The following is a 24,311-nucleotide window of genomic DNA, read 5'->3' on the forward strand; positions in this document are numbered from 1 at the left end:
GTTGTTTCAATGAGAGATTCAACAAGAATTTTGACTAGGAAAGAACCTGAATAGAAAGACAAGTAAAAAAATAAACATAATCATTTTGTAGCCTTACAAAGTAATATTTTATGGGCTCCTTGGGTCAGTGACCTCTATTTGAAAGCAGAAAAGTCAGAAGATGGTAAATAATTCAATAACTATAAAAATGAAACCCAGTTGAAATGTTGAAAACAATTGCCTGTTTTATAACATGCTAAATGTTAACCTGAAGGGGAACTACACCTCTAGTCACAAAAGTGACTAGAAGAATAATTGGTGAAAGGCACTAAAAGAATAACCTTGATGGGGATTTTGAGCGTTGCGTAATCTCAAGGGCCGAACTTTGTTTTCAATTTAAGCTATTATGTGTGAGATGGAGAGGTATACAAATATTTTAATGCTCAATAAAGTATTATTGTTATGAATCTTAGCTTTTATGCAATTGATATGTGCTGTAATACTGTAAGACTATACACAGGCCTCCAGCTAAATAGATTATTTTATCAAAAAAAAATAGAATTTTATTGTTTGTATATCACTTCCCATAAAGCTTCTTATGTTTTGGTTCAGTTTACCGATTGATTGGCAGCTCTGACCAAAGATTTGCAAATCTTTCCCTGCCCTGCTTTTAAAAATAAGTCTCTCAATATAAAGCATTTAGTCATCATCAAACTGCATGTAAAGTTGTACCGTGTTAGCCAGTTAAAATGTTACAGGGCGATCCTTTAGAAATAAAAAAAAATAAAAGTAGAAAAAAAAAGGTGATACCTTTATTGGCTATGATAATGATATGAAAATCATATGATAAGGTATCAACTTTATACCACTTTTTCTAAACGTTTTCACACAACCCATGTGGACTTTTTGAAAAGTGAACTTTATTATTTACAGAGGGGTAGTCTCATAGTTGTGGATTATTATAGAGATCTGTATGTAGCATAGGGTTGCCACCTCATCACTTTAAAACCAAACACACATGGAATACAAAGCCAGCATTAGCAATTAATTTAGATTCATGCTGCAGACTGAACTGATTTAGGGCTCTTAAACACGGCTGTTTTTTTCTGTCCCCCCCCCTGTGTTGCACTTTCTACCGTTCAGCCGCAGGAGAGCACAGGAGTAGACGCACTCAATTCTTGTGAAGGGGGCTGTACACACAGACGCATGTATGCTCTGAACGCAAGTGAAATGTAACATGCTGCGTCCGCCGCTTAAATGTGTCTGTGTAAGTACAGCCCCCTTAACAATAATGGAGTGCATCTACTCCTGCGCTTCTCTGCGGCTGAACGGAAGAAAGTGCAACGCAGGGGAGCGCAGGAAAAAACAGTCGTGTATAAGAGCCCTTATGTGCAGCCATGCATCTAAATGAATTGCTAATTAGCCATGCAGGCTGTGGTTTACATATGTGTTGAGTTTTAAAGGGCTCTTACACATGGACGTTTTTTGCTGCCCTTCCCTGCGTTCCGCTTTCTTGCGTTCAGCCGCAGAGGAGCGCAGGAGTAAACACACTCTATTCTTGTCAATGGGGCTGTACTCACACAGACGCATGTAAGCACAAAAATGCAGGTGGGATGCAGCATTTTGCATTTCACCTGCATTCGGTGCTTTCATGTGGAACGCAGGGGATTGCAGCAAAAAAAAAAAATGCCTGTGCGTAAGAAAGATCCCTAAAGGGGTGCGGTGGCAACCCTAAATTTGTAGCACCAAACTCATTATATAGTACACCTCCTATCACAGTACACTGAGATGGGTTGCTGGGAGTTGTAGGCACCACCACACACTTATGTTATAATTACTGGTGACAGGGGAAAAGTCACCAGGACAGGCATCTGATGATCTCCATTGGTTCCACAACTGTACTCCACTACTCCCCGACCCCTTTTGGCTGGGCTAAAAAAGCGCTATATGCCCAGTTAGACGCTCATAGCTCCCACGACGTGGGTGGACCAAGGAAAGGTCTAGCTGCAATCCTCCAGATCCGGGTGGTAGGTATCTTTATTCACGCCACGAGATGTTCGCCCGAGCGGCCGAGCCACTGTAATATTTTCAAGTACAGAGCAGTAAGGTTACAATCCCAAAGTTCAGTGAATAGTGGCCCCGAGACACAGCCAGTATATGAATATAATTATTCATATATTTAATGAATATAATTATTCATATATTTAATGAATATAATTATTCATATATTTAATGAATATAATTAATTGTTCTATTACAAGCAGACGCAGTACCGGAACCCTTGAACACTGTCTGCGGGGAGCCGTATTACTGAAGGACCACGCTCCTCCCACACCCGGAAGCGGCGGCACAGTGCAGCTAGAACCGTAAGACAAAGCTTGGAAGCATTGAATATTTATATTGTATGGTGAAATAGTTGTAGCAAGGTTTGTCCGCTAAAGTAAGTAATGACTAGACAGCATACGACAGGGGCGCCCAAACGGTGAACATGTCACTTCTCAGTTATAATTGTTAGACTTGTAAGAACTGTAATGAAGCAGGTTGAGCATCGTTGGCGACAAGGGTGTGTGTGTTGTCTCTTACTGACTTGGCCTCTCACTCTAATATAGGGGGAATGTAATAATGGTGCAACAGTTGCTCCTGGTCTAGTAACCCAAAGTATGTGTCAGTGTATAGAGTATTATGTTGTACATTCTACTGTGAAAAACATGAAATGTTACAGGCTCTAGAAGGTATGGGGAGGTATCTCTACTGGCCTCAGACTGGTAAGCAGCTTTGCAAAAAAAACAAACAAAAAACACGTATTTCCTAAATTTAGAGGGACCTTGTCTTTTGAAGCAAAAACATCAGTTTTAACAGTGCAACAAAAAAGTGCATTATATTTTCATTACTATAAAAAACTTTCATTTTTTGTTTTATTGTTCCTTTAATTATGTCAGTGGGTCCAATGGCAGTCATTTAAGGGGGAAGGTTACCTTTTCTTAAAATATTACGTGATTTTACTCTTTAATTTTTTTTTGTTAGCTTTACATTTGAAAAAGACCATAAGGTACAAGTATAGTGAGCCAAGAATTCATATATTTGTAAAGAGACATTATATGCTAGGCATGCCAAAGTCCGGCCTGTTTTCAAATTCACACCGGGCCGCAGCCTCCATCATGAAATGAATAATAATGTGGCCCGCCAGCACAGTGCAATCTGGAATCGCGTAGCAGTAGCATAAATATTTGGCCACATTAGTGAAAAAAGCTGCCACTTGGTCTACACTGCTGCATGTGTGCTGAAGGTGTTAGCAATAGACACGTTCTGGCCTAATATTGCAGTCACCATAGAAACTGAAGCCACTTTCAGTTTTGCTGTTTGCCCTATTTAATCTGATGTTGAATAAGGGGCAGCCTTACTTTAAGCCACCCCCAGCCCTTACCTTTCCTGGTCTGGGGGGGGGGGTGGCGCGTTACTAGTGCAACTGTGCACTGGAGGAGCCAAATTCCCAGTTTAAAACTCAAAAAATTGTCTTTTAAAGGGGTTGTTCACCTTCCAAACACTTTTTTTCCAGTTCAGTTGTTTTCAGATTGTTCCCCAGAAATAAAGACTTTTTTCAATTACTTTCTATTATTTATTTTTTTTTACTGTTTTTACCAAAATCTAAGTTTAAAGTTGAATGTTCGTGTCTCTGGCGTTTCAGTCTGGCAGCTCAGTAATTCAGGCACAGACTTTAAACTGTTTAATCTTTGCAACATTTAGTTGATCCATTTCTCAGCAGCATCTCTGGAGTATTAGCAACTATTGTATCAATTCTAACAGCTGCCTGTAATGAAACCCAGAGATTCTGCTCAGTAGGGACAAAGATAAGAGATGTATCAATTTAGAACACTTTACAGGGTTGGCAACCCCCCCCTCCCATATAGAAGGTGAAAAATGACACTTCACACTTCAATACTAGAAAAACGTTAACTCATAGAAAATAGAAAGTAATTGGAAAAAGTTGTCATTTCTGGTGATCTATCTGAAAACAACTAGTTGTTTGAAGGTGAACAACCCCAGGAGCTGATTTTTGCAACCCCTGGTAACATGTTTGGCGTTGCCACCTGAGGCAAGCTTATCAACTTGCCACATTAGCGCATTGCCCCTAACAAGAGGGTACTACCCCTATGCCCACTTTTCAACATTCGTTCAATTAATAGGTTTTGTACTGAACATTCTTTTTTCCTGATATTGAAATTAAAAAATATCTATCTTTTTTTGTTCTTCACTAAACAAGTTAAACTAGCTAACTTCCATAGCTTTTGGTTTGCATTTCACTTACCTAAATTAAGTTAATAATCTCTAGTATTATTTAGCGCCATGTTTAAGGTTTAAATGTGCTACTTTCTGTACTTCGCATCTCAGATTAAATTAATCTGAGCATTCTTTGTTTTTCCAGGTATGTGTATTGGTGTTCTAATATTAGTGTATCAGATGCACATGGACTTAGCCATGTCAAGATTATTGAAGTGTATTGAAAGTAGTAAAAATGTACACCAATAAACGTACATGTAAAAGCAGAGTACTCAAATTATCCATTTAATCAGACATACAAAGTTCAGTCAGTAGCACAATTTTCTTAATTTAGGTAAGGGAAATGCAAGATAAAATATTTATAATAGTTACTTAATTTTTATTGAACGTAATACAATTGTGGAATACTCCACACTTCAGTGTCATCTTTATTTGTTTACCTCTCAGTGTTAAAATTGCCATGCAGATAAAGATGTGTCTTTTTTGCAAGGTCACCAGATAAGTGGATATTTGCCTGATTTTGCCTCTAAAGTGTTAGGCCAATTTGGGCAAATCAGTATTCAGATCGCATGGTGGAGGTTGGTGCAAAGTATACAATTTAAATGGGTTGATCACCTTTAAAATAACTTTTAGTATGAAGTGGAGAGTGATAATTTGACAACTTGCAATTGGTTTTTCTTTTTTACTATTTGTGTTTTTTTGTTATTCCGTTTTTTATTCGTTATTTCCAGTTTGCAGTTTTTTTGCAATATGGTTGTCGGGGTCCAAATTATCTTAGAAACCATGCACTGATTTGAATAAGACACTGTAATATGAATAGGATTAGAAAGATGAATAATAAAAAAATAGCAATAACAATGTGTAGCCTTACAGAGCATTTATTTTTTAGATGGGTTAAGTGACCCCCATTTGAATGCTGGAATGAGTCAGAAGAAGAAAAGCTATTAAAAAAGAAGAAAAAATGAAGACCAATTGAAGTTGTTTAGAATTAGCCATTCTATGACATACTCAAAATAAACATGAAGGTGAACGACCCATTTAAGTCTTAAGGGTAAGGCCACACGAGGAGATTCGGGGAGATTTTGTCGCCTGGCGACTAATCGCCTTGTTTTTTGAGCGACTATCTCCACGATAAAACGATGAGGCAGTTCGGGGAGATAAGTCGCTCAAAAGACGAGGCGATTAGTCGCCAGGCGACAAAATCTACCCGAATTTCCTCGTGTGGACTAGCCCTTAAAGGAACAGTAACACCAAAAAATGAAAGTGTTTTGAAGTAATGGGAATATCATGTAGTGTTGCCCTTATCTGCTATCTGCTGTGTAACTTGAGCCTTTTCTCATTTGAATGACTGCCCATGGCTACACAGCAGCTTATTTATATAAAAAATAGTTTTTCTGAAGCAAACACAGCAGTTTTACTAGTGCTTTAAAGCAATTAAATTTTTTGATGTTACTGGTACTTTAGACTTTTACCACTTGAAACAACTGGTAAAACTTTGTTTTATATAACCATAGCCTTGTTTTCATTTCAGGTGATAACCATGGCAGTCACTATAAATACTGAGCTGGACCCTGTATTTTTGAAGGCACTTGGATACCTCCACTCAAAGAGCAAGGACTCTGCTGAAAAACTGAAGGCGTTGCTTGATGAGTCACTATGCAAGGGCAACGACTCTGTCTACCGACCTCAACCCAAGGTACTTTAAAATGTACCATTTTGAGAAAATAATACATTTGCTCATATTTTATTTACTTTTCTAAACGTTGCAAGCTAAATTCACTTGAAAGGAGAATAAATTCAACACTCCACCTTCAATAAGTGTATTTATTGGGGGAATTGAATAATTTGCTCATTTGCAAATGGCTTCATCTTGTGAAAAGACCATGGAGTACTTTGTAGCTTGCATAGCAAATAAGATATGTGTTGAATTGTTTTGTAATAACTAATCTCCTTTAGAAGCTGAGTATGGCTTTAGTAGCCCAAGCCTGCACCTGTATTTAGAGAAACATATAAACAAAGGGGCAGCTTCACACCATTGACGTAATTCATACCAAAATGCCAGAGCTTGCCATCTGTGTTTCTGACTTAGCTGATCGAGTTATATAGATTATTGTTCCACCCTTAATGTCTATCTGAAATAAAGAGATGTATTTGAATTTTATACTGCTTGTCTTAAATAAATATGCTCTTATTTAAGGAAGTGGAGCAGCCCAAAGCAATGTTGTCTAAAGTTAAGCCTGAAACAAAGGCCTCTAGCAGTACTCCATCCAGCAGTATCCTAAGCAAACCACTGGCTTCAGAGAAAGTGAAGAAGGAAGCTGAGAAGAGAACTGCTGATAAGGTAAAAAGTCTGTCAAAAAAGCTTTGTCAGAGTGTTCTTCAGTATAAAAGGCATTTTTCTGTTTTGATTTAGTACTGTCTGATCTGTCAAAATTTCATTACAGTTGTGTTTTATGCATGAATACGCATATTACTGGTTTGTGAGGCCCTATCACTGTCTTTGGCAGACCAAGCACTTACCATAGCACAGTCAGAATTGTGAACAGTTAGAAGAAGAAGGATAAATATGTACAAGTATATAGTTCTTCCAGTGTCTCCTGCAATTTATGTTTGGTGCAGCGAAATGGAGCACTTGGGGCTGTTGCCAGGAGCCAATTAATTTGAATGTAATCTGTGAATACTAGTGAGAAGGTCTAAAACTGCTCTGTAAAGACCTCCTTTAATTGAAAGTATGTATGTAACTGCAGATTGCAAAGCTTTAGAGCTGCTTAGGGTGCAATGGTATCATTAAAACATCCATCTTTTTTTAAATTCCCCTGGTGGCCCCGAAGGGCAATAAAGTGAATTAGATTACAGTTTTTCGAGAGTGGAGTTTTTCGAGAGTGGAAGGTTTGTTGTTCAAGTCCTGAGAGTTGAGATAAATTAAGGAGGCAGTGTAGGGAGCTTTCTGCTTGTTTTTACTATTTTTAAACAGTTTTCTATTGGGTATTTACAATATACTGTACAAACTGGGTCATAGGGCCCCTGCAATGTTTGATAAGGTTATAAACACAAAATATCATTCTGCCTGTGTTTTAGTGAGCCTAGAAATGAGACCTGCAGTTGCATATTCTGGTTTTCAGTGTACATATGTGATTGTGCCGCCAAATAGGAAGCCTCTAAGTTTTGCACTGCCAAACCCCCTCTATCAAGTGGGTACAGTGTCTCTTTAGCTGTTCTAACAATTTTGTTACAGATAAATGTAGTGAGCATTTTCTGGAAGTATTGATTAAGGGTTCATTGTGTGGCTTTACATTACCCTATACAGGAAGCAATTCCCCTTGTTTTTCTGCCATTGTGTCATTGGCAAGCAAATAAATTTTTTTGTGCCAAGGTGACTAATTTCTTATATACAGCTCTTTTTTCTCCCCAAAGTTTATGCTGTATCCAGTACATTGTTCACTCATATGTGGTTGTCATAGTTACATAGGACAGAGTTTCCTTTTGAAATCTAATATGTGTGAAGGAGGCATTCTAGTCAAAAAGCATTAAAGGTGTTCTATGTAGTCATCAGAGTAATACTGCAGCATCCACAAGCTGTACTTGTATTGTACTTAGTGTACTCAACAGTCCTGGTTGGAGAGGTCTTTTATTATTAGATATTTTCTTTTCTACCTCTTGTACTTCTTTTTCTTCTTGCTCTTATCCAAGTCATTTGTGCCTTCTCCAGTACAGTGAGCTCTGCAAATGCTTTCTCTCCAAACATTCTGTACCTAATGTGGGAGTTTTATAAAAGGCATGTTTTCCACAGACATACTTTTTTATAGAAATTTAGTGGGGTATTCTTATTTATACAACCAGAATCTGCTGAAAAGGAAGAAATTCAAATACTTCCAAAAAAAAAAAAAAAAAAAAAGAAACTACCGTATATACTCGCGTATAAGCCGAGTTTTTCAGCACCCAAAATAAGCTGAAAAATGCTGCCTCGGCTTATACGCGGGTCAGTAAAAAAATTACCTATTTGGCTGATGCGGTTGATGCGGGTTCTGATGGCTGCGCTTCCGATGGCTGTCCTGGATGGCTGTCCTGGATTGCATGACACAGTCCCGGCTCGTCTCTGCAGGCAGGGGCGCTTCTACGTCCTGCTGCAGTACGCTAAGGTAAATTTACCGTAAATATGCGCAGCTGCGCGCAATGCGCCTGCGCCTCTCGCTTCTACGTCCAGTACGTCCAGTACGCTAAGGAAATGTAAATATGCGCAGCTGCGCGCAATGCGCATGCGCCTCTTGCTGACTGCTGCCTGTGATGTGCGGAGTGCGTATAACGCGCTGTGATTCGCTGCTCCCTGCTGTGGTCAAAATTGGTACGGTAATGTGAGAAATGTTGGGTTGTCTTTTTTTTCAGTTGTCACTTGAATTGAGCCCTGATAAAAACTGTAAATGATCTTGAGATGATATAAGGTTCTGTCTCATTTAAGCACCTATTTGGAAATTCGACACATGCCAAAATTTAACAAACTTTATGCAGTTGGCTTCAAAAAGTAACAGAAGCAATTGATTCACAGAAAATGTATTTCATGACACTGTATGATGGCTCTCTCTCAATACAGGAATTCGTTATTTTCCTGAAGCAAACTTTCCTTTTTCTCTATAATAATATGTTGTCATAATATATCATACTTCTATTCTTCCTTGAGGCCATGATCTGAGTGGGTGGGGGAGAGAGTCTGGGTCTGCAGAGCCCACTACCGTAGGTATTTTCCCTGGGTCCCACCAGCCCAGTCCCACACTGAATACTTGTATTATTAAATGCTGCTGCATTTCTCACCCTCGGCTTATACGCGACTCAATAAGTTTTCCCAGTTTTTGTAGGTAAAATTAGGTACCTCGGCTTATACACGGGTCGGCTTATACACGAGTATATACGGTACCACAAAAAGACCTTCCATATCATAACTCAGTTAATATAGTGAATGGGTGCAAATTTTGTAGCTCTGATGTCACCTCACTACCCAATGACTTGTTAGAAGTCATTGTCACATAATATCATAATCTTATAGTCATATATAGAATTAAATGTCCCATAGTGATTTCTGCAATTTTTGTATGTGTAGTGTCGACCAGGTTGTATAACACACCAATTTGTACTATGGTTTTCAACCTGTTATACATAGTCTTTTACTATATGGGAATGTACAATAACATTTAAGCTTGTTCTACAATATATGGGCTGATTCTATTACAGTGGGTACAGTGTTATTATGCTCCGACAACAATACCACTCTCCTATAACAATGTCATGATCAAATTTCACAAACAAGAAAGTTGTGCTCACCACTAATTTTTAAAACCATTAGGCGGGTGCAATGAGGCTGTGACCACAAAATACAATAGACAAATACAAGAGTCCTCTGCACTCAACCCATTATCAATATATTTAAGACAGAGACATTTTGTGCATACTGCTACTGAAAAATGCCTTACCCTTTAAACAAAACAGGGATTGTTTGTCCATATATTGCAATATATTTAAGCTGGCCAACTACGTCAAAGTCATCCCATATCTGGCCAGTCCTATGCTTAATTTTCATCTGATTCATTAAGAATTCTATTGCTTCATTATACATTTTACAAAGGGACTAAGTTTTACCTGCAACTTACTAGCTGCTTTCAAAGTAAAGCACCCATAATTGGCTGCCCTTTTATTAGACACCAGTGGGATCACCTGACTATAGTTGGGAAGGGTGGGAGCTACAACATGGAGCTGGTCACTGCTCCTGTATAACTATAACAAACAAACGAAAGTTGTGCTCACCACTAATTTTAAAAACCATTAGGCGGGGGTGCAATGAGGCTGTGACCACAAAATACATATAGACACATACAAGAGTCCTCCTTTAATTTGAAAGCAGCTAGTAAGTTGCAGGTAAAACTTAGTCCCTTTGTAAAATGTATAATAAAGCAATAGAATTCTTAATGAATCAGATGAAAATTAAGCGTAGGACTGGCCAGATATGGGATGACTTTGACAGTTGGCCAGCTTAAATATATTGCAATATATGGACAAACAATCCCTGTTTTGTTTAAAGGGTAAGGCATTTTTTAGTAGCAGTATGCACAAAATGTCTCTGTCTTAAATATATTGATAATGGGTTGAGTGCAGAGGACTCTTGTATTTGTCTATAATACACAAAAGCCATGAATATCCTGTAAATTATATCCTTATAAACGGTGAGTTCTGATGTCATCAGTTATAAATGGTGAGTTCTGATGTCATTTCTGTCACATGACTCACTGAAACTTGTGTATTATAATAAATAAAGTACCCCCAGTTGTAAAATATGAGGATATTAGAAGTTACCTCGGAGGTCCATGACCTGTATAAAAACACTCGGCCTTCGGCCTCGTGTTTTTATATGGTCATGAAACTCCTCGGTAACTTATAATATCCTTATATTTTACAAGAGGGGGTACTTTATTCAATATATAATATAGATTCTATATGATCAAATTTCACTACAGGTATGGGGTACGTTATCCGGAAACCCATTATCCAGAAAGATTCAAATTATGGAAAGGCTGTCTTTCATAGACTCAATTTTATCCAAATATGCACATTTTAAAAAAATATTTTTTCCCCCTGTAATAATAAAACAGTACATTGTACTTGATCCAAACTAAGATATAATTAATTCTTATTGGAGGCAAACCCAGCCTATTGGGTTTATTTAATGTTTAAATGATTTTCTAGTACACGTAAGGTATAAAGATCTAAATTATGGAAAGATCCTTTATCCAGAAAGCCTGAGGCCCTGAGCATTCTAGAAAACAGGTCCCATACCTATACTTTTCAGGCTATACCAACAGTTATACAGAAGTATATCTGTGAGATTTTACCACACATGTGTAGATTTATTCTGGTGAAAATTGGACTTGAATTAAGTCCCATTGCTAGGCAACAGTAAGCAATTTCGGTCATTTGAAGTTGTTTTTTCAGTGGGATGGGGGGGGGGCTGCAGCAGGCAAAACTGCTTTTTTGTGTGCGATATGTTTTCGTTCTATATATAGTTTTCTTTTTTTATAATATATAATTATCAAACAAAGAATATGTGGTGATATCCAGTTCAGGCTGGTTGTTCTTGCTAGGCTACTGTAGAATTGTGTTTTGTTGATTAATGTGCATTCAATTCTTTTGGTCGGCAGATGAAAGTGGAAATCAATGACATTATGGATATCCCAAAGAAGCCTCGTATAGAAAAGACAGAAGCTCGCTCTTCCCCTGTCACAGTACAGTTAAGCAAGGATTTGCCTGTGCCAGATCTCTCAAGCTTTGAAGAGACCAGTGCTGATGATTTTGCCATGGAGATGGGGTTGGCTTGTGTTGTTTGTCGGTAAGTGTTTATCGCCTCTCAGGCTTTTGATGCTTTTGAAAGGAATTAATGACTTGAAGGCTTCCTGACAGACTCATACATTGAGCTTTGGTCTGACATTAAGCCAGAATGCCTATATTTTTTCCTATTTGGGCAACCAACCAAAGTCTGCCTCCCTTATAATATTATATGTGCTGCTGCTCAACTCTGTTTAGCACCCCATTGTCTATTACCCCTCAATTTTCTTTTCATTGCCCTCCGGACATTGTACTATATATAGTATATTTATTATATAGATAATGGTGATGACCTGTCACTGCTTGAAAAAGACAATTTCATCATAAGAAGATTTAAACCTAAGATTTAGATTGCTCTTTTTGTTGATATCCAGAGTTTGTTTTGTATGAATACTTACCTTATTGCTGCAGAATATAGTAGACTCTTTGAAAAGATAAAATGATGAAGCAGACATATGAATAAGAAATTATGCCTAAATACCTGGATCTGCTAATATTTGGTATTTTCTAGATTTCTGAGAGAAAATTTTCTCCATTGATTTTAGGCAAATGACAGTGTTCTCAGGCAATCAGCTGGTTGAATGTCAAGAGTGCCACAATCTGTACCATCAGGACTGCCACAGACCACAGGTCACAGATAAAGATGTGAATGACCCACGGTTGGTGTGGTATTGTGCTCGCTGCACAAGGCAAATGAAAAGAATGGTAAGCATTGAGGTTTAGGTAGCAAAAGTACCCAGAAAGTGGAATTGGTTAGCAGGAGGTAGAAATAAACTGCAGTAACAAAGAAATACACAGAGATTAACAAAATGTAATCTGAACAGAGAAGGATTATTATACAACGGTGCTGGAAAATATGTGCTGCCAGTATTTATAGTTATTTGCTATGGTTTTACAGGAGGAACATTTTTTTATTGTTCTTGAAATACATAAAAGGGTTATTTACGACCACAAGTGCAGTGTGCAAAGTGCAATTTCAAATGCATGTTGCCATGTTTTTCCCCACAGCTTTTTTCCCAGAATTTCAGTGCAATTGTGGTTGTGAGGGGATCAGTGCTCCTGACTCCCAGGTCAAAATTAACATACGTTTTTCTTGTACTTTGACACAAATCAGATGCAGTTGCGGTGAAAGTTTTGGATGGGGTCCCCTTTCCATTAAAATGATGCATTAGATGCTAGTGTGCTGCACCAATTGACACAGAACACTGTGGAGCTCCTGCCTGGTTCTGAGGTGGTTGTAAATTCAGAGTTTCCCTGTGACAATATATACTAGCCCTAACAGAAATTAAATTATAATCGGGCATCTGGACAGCCATCAGGAGAGCACTGCATTTACTATCATTTTGGCCCCATACATAGTAGCCAAGTCAGCAGATAATGTTCTTTTTGTGCTGGTTTATGAATGACCACCTTAATACTTCATAATATTGTGTACATAATGTGTAAACAATATATCTAGTTTACATTTGTCACTTCTCTTTCTGATTATGTTGTTCATTCCAACCACAGGCACAAAAGAATCAGAAGCCTTCACAGAAGCCCGCCCCATCAGCTGTATCTGCAGTGACACCTGTAGCAAAGGATCCCTCTGTTAATAAACCTGAGCTGAAATCCAAATCCGATTCTGCAAATACATTCTTAGCCTTTAAAAGAGCAGAAGTTAAGGTATGTTTATAGATTATATTGCTCCTTAGGGTAAGCTCACACCTGGAGATTCGGGGAGATTTTTTGCCTCTTTGGGGCGACTTATCTCCCCGAACTGCTTCCCCATGTGTTCCGCCTGCTTCAATGAAAAAACGCCTGCACCAATGCACTCCTCACTAGTAAACTTCGGGCGACTTCGGAAATCGAAGCGCCACGAGTGCATTGTCGCAGTGTTTTTTTTTATTGAAGCAGGCGGAACACACGGGAAAGCAGTTCTGGGAGAATGCTGTGATTGCATTTTTAGGCTGAGAAACACTTGAGGGCAGATTTATTAAGGGTCGAATTGAAAATTCGAATTCAAATTTTTTATATGGTCAAAACTCAAATTGTGAATAATTAGAGTTTCGAGATTTATCACACTCTGGCCCTTTAAGAACTCGAATTTGACTATTTGACTAGTTTGGGCCTCTGTGTAATTGATGCCAGGGCCTGTTTTGAAGTCCAGTCCAGACTTGCTAGCAAGTGTCCTTCAAAGAACACCACACATAAGGCAATGTTTTGGGTACTTTTTTTCATGTATTGTAGAACTGATATATTGTAGCAACAAACCTCGTAGAACTGAATGAAACCCTTGATATCCAACCTGTGAACTTTAAACTCTGGCTGTATTTCCACTGGATGGAAATCCCTGTGTAAGTGAAATGTATAGCACCAGACTGCTGTGAGTGCCATTGTGAGAGGCAGACAGAGCTGTACGTGTGATTGGATGGCAACAGCTTTACCCTTCTGCATTTCATGACTGTTAAGTAATTAATTTGTTTTAGAGACTTTTATGAAAGGATCATTGTGCCATCTGGCAAGCAATATTTTGTTTAGAGATAATAATGAAGCAAAGTAGATAGTGTGTGCTGAGTAAATATTTTTTTTTTTTTAATTCCATCTCTTTCAGTATGATGTCATTTCACCAAGATACATAGCATTCTCCATATCTTATCCAAAGTATTGTTCCAACCACATGCTGAATGTTAATATTTAAATATCCCAGATGTAACACCAGGTCAGCTATAATAATGTAAAAAGATAGATGTTAATTTTGCAACACTCTTCCTGTTGTTAAAAACAGACTCCCAAGTCCTCACAGTGGAGTTTAAAATAGCAAGATTATCAAATGTAAGATATCTATGCATAATATATTTTATTTATCTTGCAGGCTTCCTCGGCAGTTTCATCAAATCCCTCCAATTCTGGTGTATCATCATCCTCTGCCAGTGGCCTGACAGGTTGGGCTGCATTTGGAGCCAAGACAGCCAGTGCTGTACCAGTGTCGGGCAAACTGGGAACAAACTCCCAGGCAACCAGTGGAAAGCCTCCATCACTTTCCTCAGTGCAGAAAGCTGGAACAGTACCGGGCCTTACTCCATCTAAAGCAGGATCAGTATCTAAAAGCGGGTCTGGCGGAAGCAGCAGCACAATCCCTCTAAAGCCACTGCCACCCCTCATACTGGGGAAAACAGGACTCAGTCGTTCTATGAGCAGTGATAATGTCAGTAAGACAGGACTTCCCAGTCCTAACCCATCATCCTCTGGAAGTGTTAGCAGTCTTAGTAGCCAGCTAGGTAGTAATAATGGAAGCAGTAATACTGCAGGAAGCAATGTGAACTCTAGCAACAAGGTGGCTGTGGATCCCAGCATGCAGCAGTCTGGAGCAAAAGGTCCCACCTCACAGGAATCCCAGCTAAATGCCATGAAACGTCTACAAATGGTTAAAAAGAAAGCAGCACAGAAAAAGCTGAAAAAGTGACATTTCTTTTTGAGCATACTGTACTATGACTTCATGGATTCTTAATCAAATTATCCTTAAAGGATAAAAAGTGAGAGAAAAGTAATATGCCTGGGACATTTGCCTAATCTATGTTTCTATGTAACTAACATGCAAATAAAACCAGTTATGTTGTGGTTGGTGAGGGTGCCCCATATGTCTGAATTGCTCTCAGCATTCTGTTAATATTTTTTTTTTTTTTTTTTAACTTTTTTTAACTTTTTTATTTTTTAAAGAATGATACAGGAACAATGACAATGAGTAATCACAAAAATCCATATACAGGATAATGCATGTAGATAGTAATCAAAATGAAAATGAATTCTGTTAATATTTACTCTATAATCAATGTTTCCAGGTTGCTACAGAGCAAATACAGAGGTCCAAATTGTCCAGAGCGTTTTAAATTATGGCAACTCTAACATCATATTGAAGATAAAGATACACCTAAGGGGCAAGGCAGACAAGGACCACAGAAGTCATATTAATAAATGAACAACACATTTGTGATTATGTAAATATAAACATTTATTATATATTACCATTTGTGTAAATATAATTTAGCATTTCAACATCTATTTGTACATGGCAGCTGCCCGTCTCTTTTAAACAAGATCATATGGACAATATAACCAAACATCATATTTCTTGGTCAGATTCTTATACTATAGATATCAGTTACATAACGTTTCAAAGTACTAGGAAAAGCTGTGTTGTCAGGTAGCAAATCAGAATTTAGGTTTCACTTGGATTTCGGGAAAACCATGTGGCAGCTGTGTTTACCACATGAAAAAGTCCTAGAAGCATATTGAAAATGGGAAAAATTCAGCAACTACAAGGGGACGTAGCTGAAATGGCCTTTGTGTAGGCTGAAGTTATTTGAAAACTCACAAAATATGTCTGGTAGATTTCCAAAATGGCCATCTATATTGTTTACTTTATTCAACAGTAGATATTACTGTCAATCTGAGCAACTCACTAAAGCTCTCTTATCAACACTAGGCAAATTTGTATCTGTGCAGTATTTCCATGGCAACCAATCAAATGTATGTTTCTAATGTTCTACCTGCAGCTGCCCCTGAAAAAGAAAAAAAAATGATTGGTTGCTATGGTCTGCTGGCCAGGTTCACATCCAGTGTCGCCACCTGAGCCCCGTTGATTCTATCCTCTAAAATGGGAAGTATGCCAAGTTGTACTGTGTATTAAATGTAAGAATAGGCTGTTATGTTTGTTATTTTTTCATATTTTTTTGTATTTTTAAAGGTGGCCATAGATAATAACAATTACGATCTTTCTCAGAAAAGATCTTTCCAAGAAAGATTGTTCATTTCAATACACACATGTAGAGCTGAATCATCAGATATACAGGTAGAAACAATAGAATTCTACCTGTATCTGACAATTCAGCACTAAAAATGGCAGATGTTTGGGTCCCTTCAAAGGCACCCAATCAAAATTTTCTGTCCAGCACGATTGACGTGCCGACCGATAGCCAAGTCTTCTGCTGATATCGGTCAGCTCGTTTCCCACCATACACGCACAGAATATCGTACGAAAATTCATTTTGTACGAAATTATCTGTGCTTCTATGGCCACCTGTACTCTAAATATTATTTGTGGGTACAAAGTAACAGCCCTTGGCATTTAAAGAAAATTTTCTTGCTTATAGATAGGGTTTGTTTTAGTTTCATGGGTTTATTTAAAGACATTAAATCCATATTTCATACAGTTGAGCAGTTTCTGACTAAACTGTGTGATACCTTGTACAAATATAAGCTTAGATACATATAATAGTCCTTGCATCTCCATAATAATACAATAAATAGTGGAATAAAACAACCATCAGTTGTAAACAAAGCATGCTAACCAAGCTTTGTTCTGGGCATGATAAAACGTATTCATAGCACTTAATTTGCATTCCTCATCAGTCAAACTTTTAAGCTAGGTGCCCACTGAATGGTCTCTCTGGTTCAAGTGGATATCTGCCTGGAATGCACACACCTAATCCATCAGCATGGGACAAAAACAGGGTTATCAGTGTGAGATTCAGGTTATCACTGGACCTGCGCAGGTCCACATTTATATTTATTGATCAGATCTGTAAGCAAATCTAGTGAAGGCAGTGCAGTTTAGCTATACAGGCATCTTGCCAAATTGCACTTGGCTCATGATCGTATCCATAGACATGACAGTTCTTTTGCTAAATGCAATTCCCAACATGTCCCAGCTCAGCAGGCAACAGAAATCATGTCACTCAAGTGTTGGGCATTTTGTAGGAAAACCTCTAGTATCAAAAATTTGCAGAGGAAGATGTACAATATACACTCTGAAGTTTACTGTCTTACACAGGCACATATTTTATTTACTAATAGGATGTAAGATATTGCACAAAGCATATTATTTATCTTAGTTTTGACTAACTGTAAAATCAGGACCTTTTATTGCTAGTGCTGCCGTTAAATGTTACTGTAGATAACAATATTCAAATATACAGTTTTGAGCTCTAGTACAAAAATATATTCCAACATCTACTTGGTTATGGTTATAGTTTCCTTACAAATGTCAATGGGATAAAAAATATGTAATATTCTAGGTGTAATAGTAAGATATCCACATATGCTGAAACCTTTAGCCAAAAAACACTGATTGGTGCCAGGTAACCTATTTAATGCACTAAATATATGGAAGCAGTTAGTTGTATTAATCCTATGTGAAACCTTCCAGTCATAGGCAAATGAAAATACAGTGCAAAAAGTATATATATATATATATATATATATATATATATATATATATATATATACAGTATATAAAAATTTCTCATTTACCTTCATATACACCAGTGATCCCCAACCAGTAGCTCGTGAGCAACATGTTGCTCTCCAACCCCTTGGATGTTGCTCCCAGTGGCCTCAAAGCAGATGATTATTTTTGAATTCCAGGCTTGGAGGCAAGTTTTGGTTTCATAAAAACCAGGTGCACTGCAAACAGATCCTCAATGTAGGTTGACAATTCGCATAGGGGCTACTAAATGGCCAATCACAGCACTTATTTGGCACCCCAAGAACATTTTTCATGCTTGTGTTGCTCCCCAACTCCTTTTACTTCTAAATGTTGCTCACGGGTTCAAAAGGTTGGGGATCCCTGATATACACCATAAAATCTCATGTGAATAGTAAAATAGTATTTATTTATTTTAAAGTGCAGTGATCCCATTACCTGCTAAAAAGACACAATTCTGATAGTTAACCCCTTAATGAAAGTTTAGAGATGGAAAAGGACCAAGTCTGCAGCTGAAAAGTGTTTGGGAGTAGGACCAAGTCTTCAGCTGAGATGAGTTAGGGAGTAGGACCAAGGCTGCACCTGAGATGAAATTGGGAGTACGACCAAATCTGCAGCTGAGATGAGTTTGGGAGTAGGACCAAGTCTGCAGCTGAGATGAGTTTGGGAGTAGGACCAAGTCTGCAGCTGAGATGAGTTTGGGAGTAGGACCAGGTCTGCAGCTAAGATGAGTTTAGGAGTAGGACCAAGTTTGCAGCTGAGAGGAGTTTGGGAGTAGGACCAAGTCTGCAGCTGAGATGAGTTTGGGAGTAGGGCCAAGTCTGCAGCTGAGATGAGTTTGGGGGTAGGACCAAGTCTGCAGCTGAGATGAGTTTGGGAGTAGGACCAAGTCTGCAGCTGAGATGAGTTTAGGAGTAGGACCAAGTTTGCAGCTGAGATGAGTTTGGGGGTAGGACCAAGTCTGCAGCTGAGATGAGTTTGGGAGTAGGACCAAGTCTGCAGCTGAGATGAGTTTAGGAGTAGGACCAAGTTTGCAGCTGAGATGAGTTTGGGAGTAGGACCAAGTCTGCAGCTGAGATGAGTTTGGGAGTAGGACCAAGTCTGCAGCTGAGATGAGTTTGGGAGTAGGACCAAGTCTGCAGTCGAGAAGAGTTTGGGAGTAGGACCAAGTCTGCAGCTGAGATGAGTTTGGGAGTAGGATCAAGTTTGCAGCTGAGAAGAGTTTGGGAGTAGGACCAAGTCTGCAGTTGAGAAGAGTTTGGAAATATTGATGTACGGTAAAAGCTAAAGTTTGAATAGCTCACCCAACTCATTACCCAACCTCATGCCGCTTGTATTATACACAATATGGCAAATATCCCTCATTGTGTGCAGTAACTGCACTGGTACAGGTTGTTAATGTTTGCTTACTCTGTAGTTTGTCAACCTTTCTCTTCAGCAAGCTGGCAGTGTCACTGGTTAATTTGCTTTTTATTATCCATGTACCATCTGCTAAACCTGTTGTTCATTACCTAATAGAAGGAATGAGAAATGCTAAACTTCACAATATGACACCTGACAGCAGCTCTAATTGGCTGAAACTGCTTGGCATAATACTAGTATTTTGCACAAATCTGCCTCTTCCTCTGTATGTTTGCTGTACAGTGCTGATTTATACTGTCTGTCTGGAGTTCACTTTGCTCTTTGTTCTATAATTCCACTTTAACTAAGGCATTGGAGGCACGTGATTGCTTGTCCTTTCTTCTACCACCTGAGCTGGTGTATTTGCAGGAAAGAGCTCTGGCTCTAAATACATTTCACCTGTCGGTGTCCTGCTACAGTTTTGGCTGACTGTGCCGCTTGGCTGTTAAACAGTGCCATAATATTTTATATGACTGCATAGGTAACAATTACATCACTATTCAATGAAGAATCTAATTGGAAACAATTCCCAGGAGGAGAACTATTATACAGTCATTTTAGAAAAATACAAAGGTAACATACAAAATAACTTGTGTCCCTTTAACTTCCTGGTAATTATAAATATTCCAATTAACTTCCTGTATATTATAAACAGTCACATAAAGCCTTTCTACTAAAGAAAAGATGTGGTGGCTGCGTGAAAAAGCTACTGCTTCACCATAATGACCAATGTTTATAGTTGTTTGTTAGGCCTGAATGTTAATATATGCCCAGAGTGAGGTCAGAATCTATACAGGTAGACATTGAAGGAGAACTAAAGCATAACCAAAGAAGGAGCTAGAAATGTCGTAGATTAGGTTTTGGGCTTCTGTACCAGCCGAAGGCAACCACTGTCCTTTAGCAGTAAAGATCTGTACTTCCAAAGATGCCCCAGTAGCTCCCCATCTTCTTTTCTGCTTATTCACTGCATATGCCCTATGCTGCTGTCACTTACTGAGCTTAGGGACTGACTCAAAATATACAGTACACATAGAATAGAAATGTCCCAATATAAGCCTGATTAGTAATTAATACAGATAATTACTACATGTCCGCACATACACCAGTGCAACTAGCATCAGAATTTTATAGTACAGACAAATCTCATTTTCTGCTGGATAATTTGCAATGACCCCTAAGCTCAGTTTCTCAGCAGCTGCTCAGCCTCAGAGCCCACTGAGCATGTGAGTGTCTCAGACACTTTCCAAGATGGTGACCCCCTGTGACAAGTTTGAAGTCCTGGATCATTGCTGCTATTGAGAAGAGGAAACTTTACGCTAGCGCAATAAGTTTAGTATATAAAATATGGCATTTTTAGACATATTAATTGTTAGAGTTTAGTTTTCCTTTAAGAGACTACATTAAAACTATTGTGATTAAACCCAGAAAGCAGGTTATTAACACAACAGAAATTTCTGATGCAGGGGCAGATTCGCCAGCAGAAGCTGTTTACATTTGCTATTAAAATCTACCTTTTCCCCAAATTTCTCCGATCTTTTCTTATACAGCAGATTTTTTTTTGGGTGCCTTAAAGGGATACTGTCATGGGAAAACATGTTTTTATATTCAATTTTGAAATCTGACATGGGGCTAGACATATTGTCAGTTTCCCAGCTGCCCCAGTCATGTGACTTGTGCCTGCACTTTAGGATGGAACTACTTTCTGGCAGGCTGTTATTTCTCCTACTTAATGAAACTGAATCAGTCTCAGTGGGACTTGGTTTAACTATTGAGTGTTGTTGTTAGATCTACCAGGCAGCTGTTAAGCTGGTCACAAAGATCCGATCGTTCGAATCAAGGTACGATCGGACTTCCCCATCTCCCAACCTGCCACTGACAATTCTGATCAAATAAAGTGCAAAAGAACAGATCAGCCGATGTTCTGCCCCTGACAGCAATCGTACGAAAGTTATGTCCGACCAAAGCTGGTGACAGTCTCCCTCTGAAAATCGTACGATCGGCAATACATGCAGAGATATTATCGGCAGCCGACAGAAATCTTTTAACCTGTCCGATCGACCAAACGACCGATCGCCGCCGCAAGAAAAATGACGGGATTTTCCACACACGGTCCAAAAATCGTAACGAATCCTCGATAAGTACGATCAGATGTTGCTTCTATGGCCAGCTTTATCTTGTGTTAGGGAGCTGCTATCTCGTTACCTTACTATTGATCTTTTGTTAGGCTGCTGGGGGGGGGGAAGGGAGTGGGTTGATATCACTCCAACTTGCAGTACAGCAGTAAAGAGTGACTGAAGTTTAACAGAGCACAAGTCACATGACTGGGGCAGCTGAGAAACTGACAATTTGTCTAGCCCCATGTCAGATTTCAAAATTGAATATAAAAAAAAATCTGTTTGCTCTTTTGAAAAATGGATTCCAGTGCAGAATTCTACTGGAGCAGCACTATTAACTGATGTGTTTTGAAAAAAACATGTTTCCCATGACAGTATCGCTTTAACCTACTGCATGGATTGACATTAAGAAGTTGAAGTCAATAGCAAAGAACAGCCATAATAAAAACACACAGAATGCTCTTTGTACCTTGAAGGAGAATATGATATGTACTGCACAGGTAAACAATATTTCTGAGGTTATTGGTTGCATGTTTAAGTAGTAAGTACTACCCTACCCTTGTCTGTGTGCTTTGCTGTTAACCCTGAACCTGTTTCCATTACTAGAAGCCTAAATAGAAATGTCTGCTAAATTAGAAAGGTGCATTTTATAAAACCTGTGCTTAAATGAAAGTAGGGCAGTCGGTTAAATGTACCAAGTTTTTCAGAACATGATACATGTAGCAGCTTTTCAGAATACTAACGGAGAGCAAAACATGGGTTCTGTATGTAGGTTAGCATGATGCACCTATCAGCGGCATACATGGTGATTCACATTCATTCTAAAAAAAAAAACAATTAAGTGCATTCAATAAAAATAAATTATACAATGAGCAATCCTGCCGGAATGCGCTAACAAGTTATGGTAAACATGGTCTACGTTTGGGGATTACCCACTTGATTTTGAACAAGTATTCCTAGCATTCCTCAGCAGTAAAAGGGATTATGGGAGCTATGGTCTGAAAACAAGAGGAGGGTCACAAATAGGATATCCCTGACTGTTGGAGACCAGATATGTTGACATACTCATAAAGACCTTCATGTTGTATATGTTCCCCCAGAAAACCAATCATTATCCAAGTGCTTATCTTCCTTGTTTAACACATTTAAAGTTCTTAAGCGTATGTCATCTTGCCTAGGTAGTTAGCTGGCACATAACCTTTCTGGCCTTGTGCTTCTCCAAGCCACCATTCCTTGTTTCCACTCAAGTCTGAGAACTGAAGGATCCTGACTCGCTGATTTTCTTGAAGGCTGAGCTCCTGTTGACTTCGAGCTTCAAAAGCATAAACGGCATAGAAAATCTAAAAAAGTACAAGCACAGTAAGGTCACACCCAACTACCAAACTGCTAGATGCATAATATAGAGCACATGACTTCCAGCTCTGTCAGCTGACTTGCATGGAATTCCATGACCTGTATAAAAGCACTCAGTGTTTAGCCTCATGCCTTTATATGGTCACAGCACTCCTCATGATATAATGCACACAGAATATATCTAAATGTGCTCAAATGAATAAGGCCTTCTTGTATATTACTGCATATGTATAAAACAACACATGAGCATGAGAATTCCTATTGTTTACTTCTGCCATGACACTGCCCATCATTTTTGTAGAGTGTGGATTCACAAACCACGGTCACTCATTAATGCTCTTCCCTTAGATTTGGGAGGTTCACAATGCCCCCTTGCCTTTCCTCCTAGTAATACTTACTTTGTTATCATCTCCATTGAAACAACTGTCCCCATCACATTCATGAAGCCTGTCATCATCCCCATTAATGGAGGGACTACTTTCACTTGTACTCCCCACAGAAGCTCGGCTATTTCTGTCCCGGGCTGGCCGCGGTGAGACAAAAAGGCTGAAGTTATCAAAATCATCATCACAGAAGGCGCTGTCGGGTGAGTCCTTTTGCATTTTTCCTGGATTATAAGGTTTCAGAAAGGAGGAATAGACATATCCTTGTACAACTGTCAAATGGGGAAAAATATTGGAGAGTTGATGAGATTTACAGCCAAGTGTGAAACTTAATCACTCTAACCCAGTGTCCATATACTGTAAATATGAATGTTAGTTTATAATATCATTATATGTAGAATAATACAAAATTAAATATGGTGAATAAAATCACGTTGACCTATCTTTGGCCAATTTTGGTCTCAATGCTTGACTATAAAAGAGTTGATTTGTATATTAACAGCAGTTCTTAGATATCAGTGGGATCTGAAAGTTCTCAGTAGCTACCAGGTGAGCATAAGCATGAAAAAGGCTATAGCCTGCATGAGTTTTGAGGAGTTCTCTTATTCCAAAATAAGAATTGCATCACTCTGGTTGTACAACTGTCTTAAATTATTCAACAGTTAATTCATTGTGCAAAGCCAGGTACCATTTATCAACAGCCATCCCTGTCTTTATACATAGATTGGCCTGTCACTTCTTCCCAGAGAGCTGCATGGCAAATGCTTTTGGCACGCTATGCAGGGTCCCCTAGACCCGAGACGTTGATCTGTGTGGTTGCACTAGCATAATAAATGGGGTAAGCTTCCCACCAAACTACCTTCAGTGAAGGTCTCTATTTCTAAATGCTGTTGGCTGACTTAGCGGATATTGCCAGATGGTGACAGGGTATACAACCCAATGTCTACTGGGAAACTGACTAGTTTAAGCTACTAGTTTAACCAGCTATTCTGAAAAAAATATTGGGTGGTAGATTTTGTCACATTTTTCACAAATCGCAGCAAACTCCCACCTCAAAAATGAATTCATTTCCTCCTAGGTCTGGATTGGAATTCAAAATAGGCCTTGGCATTTTAAGTAAACATAACAGGGCCAGAACTAGGGGTAGGCAGTAGAAGCCCCTGCCTAGGGTGCAACTATGTGGGGGAGCTGGGC

General features: G+C 38.7%; 2 protein-coding genes across 5 annotated transcripts in view; one reads left to right on the plus strand and one right to left on the minus strand.

Moving 5' to 3' along the window:
* Positions 1 to 1,694: 1,694 nt before the first annotated feature.
* ints12.S (integrator complex subunit 12 S homeolog) lies at positions 1,695 to 15,222 on the plus strand. Of its 4 annotated transcripts, none has more exons than XM_018237205.2 (8): positions 1,695 to 2,006; positions 2,244 to 2,419; positions 5,789 to 5,953; positions 6,455 to 6,598; positions 11,439 to 11,626; positions 12,168 to 12,327; positions 13,132 to 13,287; positions 14,477 to 15,222. In XM_018237205.2, the coding sequence occupies exons 3-8, from the start codon at positions 5,798 to 5,800 to the stop codon at positions 15,065 to 15,067; spliced, it is 1,395 nt and encodes a 464-aa protein (XP_018092694.1). In that variant the 5' UTR covers positions 1,695 to 2,006; positions 2,244 to 2,419; positions 5,789 to 5,797; the 3' UTR covers positions 15,068 to 15,222. The 4 variants fall into 4 exon arrangements, with proteins under 4 accessions (XP_018092694.1, XP_018092689.1, NP_001086353.1 ...); XM_018237200.2 differs by having other exon boundaries at positions 1,707 to 2,006; positions 2,241 to 2,345; NM_001092884.1 differs by having other exon boundaries at positions 1,851 to 2,006; positions 2,244 to 2,345.
* A 6,449-nt stretch (positions 15,223 to 21,671) lies between these two features.
* The window catches only part of arhgef38.S (Rho guanine nucleotide exchange factor 38 S homeolog), a 43,862-nt gene continuing 41,222 nt past the window's right edge, over positions 21,672 to 24,311 (minus strand). Inside the window, exons 13-14 of the mRNA XM_018243384.2 lie at positions 23,133 to 23,389; positions 21,672 to 22,721 (exon numbers count right to left, since the gene is read on the minus strand). Of these exons, the coding sequence (XP_018098873.1) occupies positions 22,536 to 22,721; positions 23,133 to 23,389 (443 nt within the window). The 3' untranslated portion in view covers positions 21,672 to 22,535. The remainder of the gene's footprint in view (positions 22,722 to 23,132; positions 23,390 to 24,311) is intronic.

This window comes from Xenopus laevis, chromosome 1S (genome assembly GCF_017654675.1).
Source record: "Xenopus laevis strain J_2021 chromosome 1S, Xenopus_laevis_v10.1, whole genome shotgun sequence".
NCBI lineage: Eukaryota > Metazoa > Chordata > Amphibia > Anura > Pipidae > Xenopus > Xenopus laevis.

Bases quoted from the DNA above. Each gene is read 5' to 3' on its own strand.
- ints12.S (XM_041575449.1), top strand. The intron at 11,627-12,167 runs GTAAGTGTTTAT...CATTGATTTTAG, and splicing joins TTGGCTTGTGTTGTTTGTCG to GCAAATGACAGTGTTCTCAG. The intron at 13,288-14,476 runs GTATGTTTATAG...TTTATCTTGCAG, and splicing joins TTAAAAGAGCAGAAGTTAAG to GCTTCCTCGGCAGTTTCATC.